Raw genomic sequence first — 12,351 nt, 5'->3', positions numbered from 1 at the left:
TTAACACTCGGAAGATGGAATAGGGTATTAGGAAAGCTAATTCTGTTTTGTTGGTCATTATTTAAAATATATTCCAGAAGATTTATTTATTTGTCATTCCTGTATATTTATAATAGCTTTTGTTGCTTAGTTATGAATTGGTATATGTATGGTGTACATTTGTGCATGAATGCATATACCTGTATGCTTGCAGACAAACACATGTACTGAGTACGTATGTGCACACATACCTGCACACACACACACACACATGCACAGTCACAGTGACATCTAGCAAGGGTCCATAAAAATATGTTTCTTTCCTAAAAAATATTGTTCAAGTTTATAGAGATCACATAGACCACAACTACCTATCATAATCCCTTTTCACTGAAATCAAGTTTTAATTTGTTGATTTCTACAGGATTTGTAGTGGGAACATTAAGAGCCACTGACTCTGATGGTGATAGACTGACCTTCTCTGTCAGTGCAAGTGGGTCTGATTTTAAACTTGTCCAGGTTTCAAGAACACCTGGAAATGCTGTGTCAAATATTACATTAAAAAGTCAACTTAATTATGAGGTAAGAAATTAATTACCTTTAAAAGTTCTTTCCAGAAGTTCTAGTTCTTGCTAATACTAAAATGGTTTCTTCCTTTAGCTGACATTATATAAGTATATTATAAGGTGATGTATTTTCATTTTGAAGCATTGTATGAACTTTAGTACTCTCATTGCTTTGTGGAATTGGTAGAAGTTTTAGAGATTGATACAGTATGGTTCTCAGTATTTATATTTATATAATTGCAATGTTTGTTTAGTTTATTTAGAAGTATATCCCTTTTCTTATTGGTGATGACAGTAAATGAAGACAGTTTTGCTTATATTTACAGACAAGTTCTCAGTTTGATGTGGGATTCACAGTTTCTGATGGAGTCAATACAGTAAGTAACAGGGCTTGCTTCTATTAACAACGTAAGTGCATATAGGTAACAAATGTATGGCTTTTATAATAATCAGGGTGGGCTTAAGACAGATACATGTATATGGAATGTATATGAAAAGGGATAAATTATTTATTTATTGATTTCAGTTCTTTTGAATATTTGACTCTGAACAATTGATACTTAATCATAATATATGGCTTAATGCTTCCTTTTTCATTTGAAAATGTAGAAAACAAATTTATATTTGTTGAGATCATCGTTTTCTGTCAAACTAGGCATGTCTGTCAGATGTCTGTCAGATGTTTGCCAGGTGTCTGTCAGATGTTTGCCAGGTGTCTGTCAGATGTTTGTCAGGTGTCTGTCAGATGTTTGCCAGGTGTCTGTCAGATGTCTGTCAGATGTTTGTCAGATGTTTGCCAGGTGTCTGTCAGATGTTTGCCAGGTGTCTGTCAGATGACTATCAGATGTCTGTCAGATGTTTGTCAGGTGTCTGTCAAATGTTTGTCAAGTGTCTGTCAGGTGTCTGTCAGGCGTCACCTGTGGCAATATTTCCTATGTTTTTCTTTATAGCTCACCAGGACAGTGACAGTTTATGTTGTCAATGTCAATGACAATGCCCCTTTATTTAGTACAGCACTCTACACACGGGACATACCAGAGGTAACAATTATTATTTTTTATTATTATTTTTATTATTATTATTATTATTGTTATATGTTATGATGAATGAAACTGCTAAAAGTGATAAAAATGACATCTTATTTTGAATCACTTTGTCTTATTATGTATCACTGTTATTCTCTCCCTTCAGGATACTCCTATTAATTCTTCGATATTATATGTAAATGCCACTGATCTTGACTATGGGCCTCCTACCTATTATTTTTATGACGTAAGTACAGACTTTCCTCTTTAAATTATCAGTTTTAAATGTTTGTATAGAAAATGTCCTCAGGTTTACTTGATGGTCAGTTATCATGGAAAACTTGTTTAAAATAAGATGTTATGTGATTTACTAAAAAGAAGCAGTTGTTATCAATATTTCATTTAACATTGAATTATTATTTTACAGCAAGTTTAATTTTGATATAAAAATGTTGCAGTCTTGAGAGCATTAGAATATGCAGGTTGAAGAGTTAATTACTTGGATGAAATATGTCTCAGTGTTCATTTGACTTTTCAGAAAAGCACAGATTCCATCAGCCAGAATATGTCCAAATTTAGAATAGATCAAACAACAGGTGAAGTTACTCTGATTGAAAGCCTAGATTATGAAGAAAAACCCACATATCAGCTGAAAGTAATGGCAAGGGTAGGTCATATCTGGGAAATCCCTTATTGTAGGCATTTTTTCTGAAAAATAATGTAAAATAATGAAGATATCCTTAATAAACAAGATTTGTTTTTGCATTTGTGCTAAATGTTGTTATTGTTTATAGGACCAGTATGGCTGGAACTCAACCAGTACCATTGTGCTAAATGTAGAGGACACTGGTGACCAACCGCCTGTTTTTGAGAAGCCTACATATGCTGCTACAATCCCTGAAGACACCCCAGTGGTGAGTACATATCATAGCAGAGCAATTTGAGATAAGAATATTATGTTATTTATTACATACAGCACAATGAAGGTAATATAACATACAGCACAATGAAGGTAATATAACATACAGCACAATGAAGGTAGTGTAACATACAGCACAATGAAGGTAACACAACATACAGCACAATGAAGGTAACATAACATACAGCACAATGAAGGTAGTATAACATACAGCACAATGAAGGTAATATAACATACAGCACAATGAAGGTAGTATAACATAGCACAATGAAGGTAGTATAACATAGCACAATGAAGGTAATATAACATACAGCACAATGAAGGTAGTATAACATACAGCACAATGAAGGTAGTATAACATACAGCATAAAAGGAAGATCGCAGAGTTAATGAAATGGTGTCTTTTAGTAAGGTCCAGTGAGTCAAATACCTACACTATTTAGTAAAGTTTGTACATTTTTTGTAACACAGAAGTTTTTTTTTTATGTTGTTTTAGGGCGCAGAAGTTTTGAGAGTATTTGCGCAGGATGGAGACCGAGGCTTGGTCATCAAAAATAAGATATGCTACAGTTTTGTGAATGGTATGTAGCAAGTAAAGAGAGAGTAAAACGGTTTTAATTCAGTTCCTCTAGCACAATCATTTGCCATACCCTTGCCATTTTATAACCACAGATAATTCAACCAAGGTCTTTAAGAATGTTAGTTATATGTATTTCTATAAGAAAATGTTATTTTTGTTTCCTCATTGTAGGGAGAGCCCTGACTTCATCTTATGAAGACTTCAGGATAGGGAGGAGCAATGGCAGTATACTAATACGCAGAAAGTTAGACAGGGACAAGCCAGATGTTATTCAGAAGGGTGGAGTGTTTCAGCTCACAGTGAAGGTAGAAACAGTGTCTTTCTTGTGTGTGATAAAAGTTTAAATTGTAACAGATATAAATATTCGTAATAGCTTATAAACAAGTTGTTCAGGTCTTGTTCACATCATATACATTCCTTAAAGATGTGCTGGCACTATCAGTTCAAATTGACAGAGATAGTATGCAGCAGGTTTTACTTTTATATTATTATATTTACACTTGTATATATACCTTTGGTATTGGTTATCCTTTGGGATCAGGCTCGTAGCCAGGGGGGGTTAGAAAGAACTGTACTTTTTGTCAGAAAAAGGTCCATTCTGGGTACAATTTGATCTAGGTACACAAAGGTTTCATTATAAAAGGTCCACTTTTTCAGAAAAAGAACCCCCCTTTTGACTTTGCTGGCTACGGGCCTGGGGATATTGGTTTTCCTTTAATAATGAATTGTCTGCTGCACAAAATCTGTCCATTGTAGGCTCAAGAATATGATCCAAACAATGATTGCAGCAGCATCAATAGTACTATAGATGGCACCGAGGCAACCGTTTACATCACAGTACAAGATGTCAATGACGAGACCCCAACATTTGGACAAAGTGTTTACTATGCTACCGTAGAGGAACAGTTGAAGGGGATCCCGATAACATTAAATAACTCTGATATCAGAGTGACAGACCTGGATTTGGTAAGAATTTCCTTGTATTTTATACCTATATGATCATTCCTGTGTTTTGTCACGTGTTTGATTGCCCTTACGTGTTACAGATAAATGAAGTTAATTACTTTATTATGTTATATATTCTGCCATTTATAAAAAACACAGTACTTGTATTCTGTTTTGTGAAAAGGTTTTGTAGAGGATTATCCACTGAGTATGCCCCTAGTAAAATTGTAAAGTTAAGAAATATTGAATGTTTTAGGGAGACAATGGTACCTTTGAACTTTATGTCACCAAAAATGGACAGAATTACTCTGCTTTCTCCGTCACCCCGCGCCGCTCAGTGAATGAAGCCATTGTCATTGTGCGAGTGGAGAATGCAACGGCCGTGGACTTTGAGAAGACGAGGAGCGTGACATTCCAGGTACAGTGTAGTGTAAAAAACTGGAAATTTGCTCCCTAGAAAATTACTAAGTCAAGTTACGGTGGTGGCATAGTATTATGAATTAGTTCTAATTATTAATTGTAATAAAAAATACATCACTTAACATTATAAACAGTTCATTTGAGGTGCAATATGTTAAAATAAAGATATAAATCTAATCTAAGAGTTAAACAGTGAGATTTTATTTGTAATTTTAGATTGTTGCCAAGGAAACTCAAACAGCTGAACGTAGGACGAGTAATGCCACCATAGAGTTAACAGTGTTGGATAGAAATGACAACGCCCCAGTGTTTGCCAACCCTGAGCACATAGCATTTATCCTGGAGAATTCTCCAAATGGCACCCATGTGATAACAATTACTGTGAGTAGGCATATGGAGGCTTGGGTAAAAAGATATAGATGAGTTCATAGGATATAAATTTAAATTGCATTTGGACTAAATATGGTGACACCTTCTCTCTGAACTTGTTCAAATGAAATATATGGGAGAATTTGGCTACTGCCTCATATTTTCATTGCCAAAAATTCTCTAAAATAAAGTAAGAAAGTTTTTGGCATACATGATCCACGTATTTGGATAAAACTATATTTTTGTCTCAAAACATTTTGATTTAAGATCACCTTTTCCTCTTCATTCCAGGCCACTGATGAAGACACCGCCAGTAATTTTTCGGACATCACTTATAGTTTACAGGGTGGAAGCAACAGGTAATAAACAACAGTTCTGCTATAGAGCGCAGTATGGTAAAGATGATTTTTTATCCAAAATGTGTATTTTATGACAAGCAGTGTGTGTGGTTTCAATCTTAATATTGTTTGACTTTAAGAACAAAATGCAAAATGAGTTTAAGGAATGGGGAATATTTTCTGCTTATGAAAGTTAATTGTATGTAAGTATTGAATTAAAAGACCTGGGCCCATTTTAATAAAGAACGTTTAGCATTAACCAGTGGATAAGCATAACTAGTGGATAAATTCTCCTAACACCCATTAACTAAAAGATGGTTAAATTGTTTTTCATAAACAGTGTTCAAACAGCCAATTAGTTAACTGGCCAGTGTTTAACTGGATAAAATAATTATTTAATTAACTAACAGACTGTTTAAACACTTTATAAAACAATTTCATCGCTCGTTTAGTTAACAGGGTTTAGGAGAATTTATTGGTTAGTGCTAAACATCCTTTATAAAACTGGGCCCTGTAATTTATCAAAGTTTTTTTATTTGCTCAATTTCTAAATCAATAAATTCTTTTTTTTTTTTTTTTGACATTGAAAAAGACGAAATTTTGAAATGGGAAACTTGATATTTTTTCCTGGCTGAATAAGGTTTTTTTTTTACTATATTTAGTTTTGCAATCAACTCCACCTCTGGCATGGTCTATGTGTCTTGTGGGTCTCCAGAAGAGTGTCAAAACCAACTTGACTTTGAGAAGACCAGCATATATTATATGACCGTTGAGGCCACTGATGGCCGCGGACTTAAAGGTACAACACAGCTCGAAGTTGTCCTGAACGACACCAATGATAACACGCCCAGCTTTACTCAGAAGAAATACTCTGGTGTGGTCAAAGAAAACTCAACAACTTTTGAAAGGGAGATTCAAGTCCAGGTATGTATGGTAGGATTGGAACTCTTTAAATTGTATTTATTTTATGGAAATTTTTCTTGAGAGAGAGAGAGAGAGAGAGAGAGAGAGAGAGAGAGAGAGAGAGAGAGAGAGAGAGAGAGAGATGGTGTTTTATTTGCTAAGTACTGGTCACCTACAGAGAAAATTCAAGGGAATTCTGAATCCATCCTTTTCCAGAAATGCTGAAATATGGAATTTTTTAACCAAGAGTTTTAGTGTGATGCAGGGAATCCATTCCTCTCTTAATCCTGTACTTCTAATGTCATCACATGATTGTAGAATCGTTTTACTAAGTATATAGAAGTGTGCTTGTGTGTGTGTATGTATTTGTGTTTGCCTATGTTGGCATGCATGAATTTTTGTGTGTACTGTATGTGTATGTATATCCGTACATCTATACAAGTGTATGTGAACAGTGTTGGTTAAAGTTTTGTTTCTATTTCCCAGGCCACAGATGAAGATTCTGGACTGAATGGGAAAGTGTACTACAACATCACAGGTGGAGACCCCCTGAGGAACTTTACCATTGACACGACCACGGGGAGCATCAGCCTGGCCAGCCCCCTGAACTACGAGGCTATGCCCAGGAACTCTGACGGCTTGTTCCATTTAAATGTGACGGCCACTGACTGGGGCTCCCCACCTCTCAGTGCTATGGTACAGGTGGACATAGAAGTGGTGGTAAGTTGTTCTGTTTGTCCTTTCATTCATCCTTTCTTCTTACCATCCATCCACACATCCATCTATCCACCCTTCCATTTTCTCCATCTATTACTTGTCCAGAGAATCTTCTGTTTTAGTTGTATTTAAAAAGCTCAAGGGATTTAAAATTTGCTAATATCTCAATTTCCTCATGTACTTTTATTTGCTATATCTCAATTTCCTCATATACTTTTATATCAAAAGTAAACAAAATTAAAAGTAAATATTTGCTCATTTTAGGATGAAAATGATAACGACCCAGTGTTTGTGAATAAGAGTTACACAGCTGAAATATATGAGAATGCAACAACAGGTTTGTGCTGCCCTTTAATATCATTTGGTTAGATGATGTGCATCATCTTGAAAAATTGGGGATTATCTTATTTAGGCTTATTTTCTTTATTTATCATGGTAAAAATTCATTCTAATGAATGTCATATACAGGATAACTGTCAGTTTGCCCACATTAATTTAAATTTTGTAATGTCATTGTGATGTCATTGTAATGTCATTGTTATGTCATCGTGATGTCATGGTGATGGGAAATATAAAGTTACATGATACAATACTAAAACTGAATCTTAATAACTGAACCACTATGATGTTTATTATGTACAGACACAGATGTGTCTGTACATATAGCCATCATCTGCGTCTGTCGTCGCCGTCGTCGCCGTCGTCGCCGTGCACTTTTACCGATAACACGATAAGTGGAAAACCATTTTACCTTTTGACTTGAAACTTGCAGAACTGATGAATATTCATAATACGCAGGTCAAGTTCGAAAATCAGCATGATCGGGTCACTTTTAGGGAATTTATGCTGTTTTTTCACTTTTGTCAGCATATATGCAGCACCGATAACACGATAAGTGGAAAACCATTTTACCTTTTGACTTGAAACTTACAGAACTGATGAATATTCATAATACGCAGGTCACGTTCGAAAATCAGCATGATCGGGTCACTTTTAAGGAATTTATGCTGTTTTTTCACTTTTTTCAGCATATATGCAGCACCGATAACACGATAAGTGGAAAACCATTTTACCTTTTGACTTGAAACTTACAGAACTGATGAATATTCATAATACGCAGGTCAAGTTCGAAAATCAGCATGATTGGGCCATTTTTAGGGAATTTATGCTGTTTTTTCACTATTTTCAATATAAATACAACACTGATAACACAATATAAGAAAAACGGATTGGCCAATTGTAATCATACTCACAGGAGTGGTCAATCTTACTAAAACGCAGGTTGAGTTCGAAAATCAGCATAATCAGGCCATTATTTTAGAAGTTATACTGTTTTTCACATTTCCTCAGATTCAATTATTAGGCATGTTAACAGTCTCATTATTTAACTAATAAGATGCCTAAAAGTGTTTGTTTGATATTTCCTGCATCTTTACAACATTGTTAGTTGATTATGTAAAAAACATGGTAAACTTGTTATCATGTATTGTGTAATAAAGTGTCAAAAATGGAAATAAACTCATATCATTGCAGTTACTGTTCTCAAACGTACAGGAAAGAAACATGGGACTAAAATACAGCTTCAGTAGGCAATGCAGTCTGTTTGGTATTTTTATTTATTTATTTATTTATTTTGGCAGTTAAACAGTTTTTTGTGAAAATTTAATTTTTCACATATTGGCATTTTCAAGGTGTGACTTTAAAGTTCCATGATCTTGAAGACTTTTGCTTGTCACATTTTCTGAATGTCCATGTTACTAATATTTTATTAATAACATTTGATTGTCATTATGCTGTTAAACATTATGTAATGTTGCATCAAAATTTGAAGAAACCCCTATTTTGGGCACTGCTCCTATGATGACCATTTAAGGGAAATCATGTCACTTACTGTTCTCAAACTTACAGGAAAGAAACATGGGTCTAACATACAGCTTCAATAGGCAACGCAGTCTGTTTGGTAAATTTTTCTGGCAATTTAACAGTTTTTTGTGAAAATTTTATTTTTTCACTTATTTGCATCTTTATTTTCTGTTCTTTGTCTGTACATTTGACAGCTTTGCTGCCTTGTTTTTCCTCTGATTTTCAAAAATAGTTTTTGTGAATGAATTTGATTTATGTATTTTTGTATATAATATTAGAATTAGCTTGATGTGATAACAAATCTGTTGAATGTACAGCTTTCCTTCAGCTCATATCATATGTAAAGCTAGTTTTTTGGTTTATTTCCAGGTGACACTGTATTACAAGTCAATGCAACAGATCTTGATAAACCTGGTGATCCTAACAGTATCATCATCTACCGTATAGAGAGTGGGGGGATGGACAAGTTTAGGATAGAGCCCAACTCTGGGAAAATCAAAGTGGAGAAAGGGGCCAGGTTTGACCGGGAGACTCTGGATGTCTACAACCTCACAGTCCTTGCACTGGATAGGGGAACCCCGCAGCGAAGTGCGTCCTGCAGTGCAATAGTTCACATACTAGATGTCAATGATGAAAAGCCATCTTTCCCTGTGCCAGAAGCCCGGGCGGAAGTTTCAGAAAATGCATCCATTGGACATATTGTGTACACATGCAATGCATCAGACCCAGACCAGAATTCCTTTTTAAGATATTCTTTACTGGAATCATCTGTAAGTACAGCAAAACAGGATTTATTGTTGGGGGGTAGGGGTGGGAGAACGAGAAAACTTCTTGGGCCAAAATTTTTTAAAAATAGTTTCATCCATGCATTTCAGAAATCCTGTACTTATTTTACATGTACAGTAGATTATAATAAAAAAAATAGATCACAAGAACATACAATACATTACTGGTTCAAGTAGAGTGTAGTGATTTATTTATTTATTTATTTATTTATTTTCTGTAAATATTCCAATTAATCATCGAGTACAAGTTGGATATACTATCCATATTGTCACATATAAATTGTCCCACTGTTTGTCATGTGATAGGTCAGGTTTCATAGGACTTGAGTATTATGGGATGTATCAAGTGTTCTTTGTTAAACGTGTTGAATTTATATCTTAGAGGTTAATATATATATTCTAACCTACAGTATCTGTTTTTATGTACAGACACAGATGTGTCTGTACATATAGCCATCATCTGCGTCTGTCGTCGCCGTCGTCGCCGTCGCCATGCACTTTTACCGATAACACGATAAGTGGAAAACCATTTTACCTTTTGACTTGAAACTTACAGAACTGATGAATATTCATAATACGCAGGTCAAGTTCGAAAATCAGCATGATTGGGCCATTTTGAGGGAATTTATGCTGTTTTTTCACTATTTTCAATATAAATGCAACACTGATAACACAATATAAGAAAAATGGATTGGCCAATTGTAATTATACTCACAGGAGTGGTCAATCTTACTAAAACGCAGGTTGAGTTCGAAAATCAGCATAATCGGGCCATTATTTTAAAAGTTATACTGTTTTTTTCACATTTCCTCAGATTCAATTATTAGGCATGTTAACAGTCTCGATCATTATTTAACTAATAAGATGCATAAAAGTGTTTGTTTGATATTTCCTGCATCTTTACAACATTGTTAGTTGATTATGTAAAAAACATGGTAAACTTGTTATCATGTATTGTGTAATAAAGTGTCAAAAATGGAAATAAACTCATATCATTGCAGTTTGTCAGATTCAATCATCCACTATGTTCAGAATCTCAGAATGGAGGAAATTGGACATTTAACACTGTTCTATTGATACTTTTCCCATCTCATCAATTTTCTTAGTTGGTCATATAAAAATGGCAGTAAAATGTTTATTTTGTTTTATGTTAAAAAAGTGTTAAAAATGGAAATAAACCCATTTCAGAACAGTGCTGTCTTGTTTACATTTTGGCATTTTCAAGGCGTGACTTTGAAGTTCCATGGGCCTGAAGACCTTTGCTAGTCACATTTTCTGAATATCTGTGATACAAATATTTTATAATTAAAAATTGATGGTCATTAAGCTGTTAAACATATGTAATATTGCATCAAAATTTGAAGAAACTCCTATTTTGGGCACTGCTTCCATGATGACCATTTAAGGAAAATCATGTCACTTACTGTTCTCAAACTTACAGGAAAGAAACATGGGACTAAAATACAGCTTCAGTAGGCAATGCAGTCTGTTTTTTTTTTTTTTTTTTTTTTTTGTTTTTTTTTTTTTTTTTTTTCAGTTAAACAGTTTTTTGTGAAAATTTAATTTTTCACATATTGGCATTTTCAAGGTGTGACTTTAAAGTTCCATGATCTTGAAGACTTTTGCTTGTCACATTTTCTGAATGTCCATGTTACTAATATTTTATTAATAACATTTGATTGTCATTATGCTGTTAAATATTATGTAATGTTGCATCAAAATTTGAAGAAACCCCTATTTTGGGCACTGCTCCTATGATGACCATTTAAGGGAAATCATGTCACTTACTGTTCTCAAACTTACAGGAAAGAAACATGGGTCTAACATACAACTTCAATAGGCAACGCAGTCTGTTTGGTAAATTTTTCTGGCAATTTAATAGTTTTTTGTGAAAATTTAATTTTTCACTTATTTGCATCTTTATTTTCTGTTCTTTGTCTGTACATTTGACAGCTTTGCTGCCTTGTTTCATGTTGTCTTTGTGTGATACCATTCTACTGCAGATGCCACAAATGCTGAAACTATTGTGTGACAATTTTGTTTTCAATATTCTAATTTTATCAGAACTATCAGAGCTGGTTTGGCATCCACAGCACCAATGGCTCTGTGTATGTGAAGAACACACTAAACCGGGAAAATCAGAGCGATGTCTCCCTGACTGTCAGAGTAGAGGACCAGAATGCATTTCACCCCAGACCTCAGACAGCCACAGGTTAGTAAACTGATGGACCCTAGGGTTACTCAGGGGCCATTCAGAATAAATGACCCCAGTACTAACTGATAAGCTGACTAAATATGGCTGACCACATTTCAAAAGCAATGCTGCTGCTTCCCGAGGGTCTCCTTACCTCTACATGCGCCATTTAATGGATTAAATCTTAGTGCCGAGGTTTAATTGCTAGGCCCCTGCAGTGATGGAGAGTGTGGAGGCAGGGAGACCATCATGCAATTAGTGGCATTGCTTTTGAACTGGGCTTGGCCATATTTAGTCGGAGGATCAGTAAATACTGGGATCATCTATTCTGAATGTTCCCTCAGACTTAGACCTAGGCTGTATTCCCAGAGCTTTTAGATCGATCTATCCCCGCGGGGAGTCTCACTAGATTACTGTCAGATAATCCGGCTTAAATGTCCGTCCCGCCTACTACAAGCTATAAGGGGGTATATAACTTTCGTGTCCACCCGGCTGACAGTTATTTAGCGTGAACCCCCACAGAGTTAGGTCAATCTATAGTAGATCGATCTGATCTCTGGAAATGGGGTCCTAGACATACTGTAGAAGTAGACCATGACAGTTAAAACATTTATGATATCTTTTAATGATAAATGTCTCTTAAATATTTACAACTTTTCCTGTAATTCATATTAACAATTTGCAGAAATTATATAATTAATTAATTAATTCTCCAGAATGGTTTGTACTAGCACATCCATCCATCCAT

At 34.9% G+C, this 12,351-nt stretch overlaps 1 protein-coding gene across 1 annotated transcript in view; it reads left to right on the top strand.

Annotated features, from left to right (window-relative positions):
* Positions 1 to 144: 144 nt before the first annotated feature.
* The window catches only part of LOC106159720 (cadherin-23), a 34,243-nt gene continuing 22,036 nt past the window's right edge, over positions 145 to 12,351 (top strand). Inside the window, exons 1-18 of the mRNA XM_087004402.1 lie at positions 145 to 151; positions 404 to 561; positions 872 to 922; positions 1,496 to 1,585; positions 1,737 to 1,817; positions 2,109 to 2,237; positions 2,365 to 2,484; positions 2,986 to 3,070; positions 3,241 to 3,374; positions 3,826 to 4,035; positions 4,271 to 4,432; positions 4,651 to 4,815; positions 5,095 to 5,162; positions 5,804 to 6,065; positions 6,531 to 6,764; positions 7,026 to 7,098; positions 8,994 to 9,394; positions 11,474 to 11,621. Coding sequence (XP_086860528.1) covers positions 145 to 151; positions 404 to 561; positions 872 to 922; positions 1,496 to 1,585; positions 1,737 to 1,817; positions 2,109 to 2,237; positions 2,365 to 2,484; positions 2,986 to 3,070; positions 3,241 to 3,374; positions 3,826 to 4,035; positions 4,271 to 4,432; positions 4,651 to 4,815; positions 5,095 to 5,162; positions 5,804 to 6,065; positions 6,531 to 6,764; positions 7,026 to 7,098; positions 8,994 to 9,394; positions 11,474 to 11,621 — 2,578 coding nt within the window. The remainder of the gene's footprint in view (positions 152 to 403; positions 562 to 871; positions 923 to 1,495; positions 1,586 to 1,736; positions 1,818 to 2,108; positions 2,238 to 2,364; positions 2,485 to 2,985; positions 3,071 to 3,240; positions 3,375 to 3,825; positions 4,036 to 4,270; positions 4,433 to 4,650; positions 4,816 to 5,094; positions 5,163 to 5,803; positions 6,066 to 6,530; positions 6,765 to 7,025; positions 7,099 to 8,993; positions 9,395 to 11,473; positions 11,622 to 12,351) is intronic.

Source organism: Lingula anatina, chromosome 2, assembly GCF_051362555.1.
Source record: "Lingula anatina isolate TDL-2025a chromosome 2, LinAna3.0, whole genome shotgun sequence".
Classification (NCBI taxonomy): domain Eukaryota; kingdom Metazoa; phylum Brachiopoda; class Lingulata; order Lingulida; family Lingulidae; genus Lingula; species Lingula anatina.
This window is presented reverse-complemented; position numbering and strand designations above follow the sequence as displayed.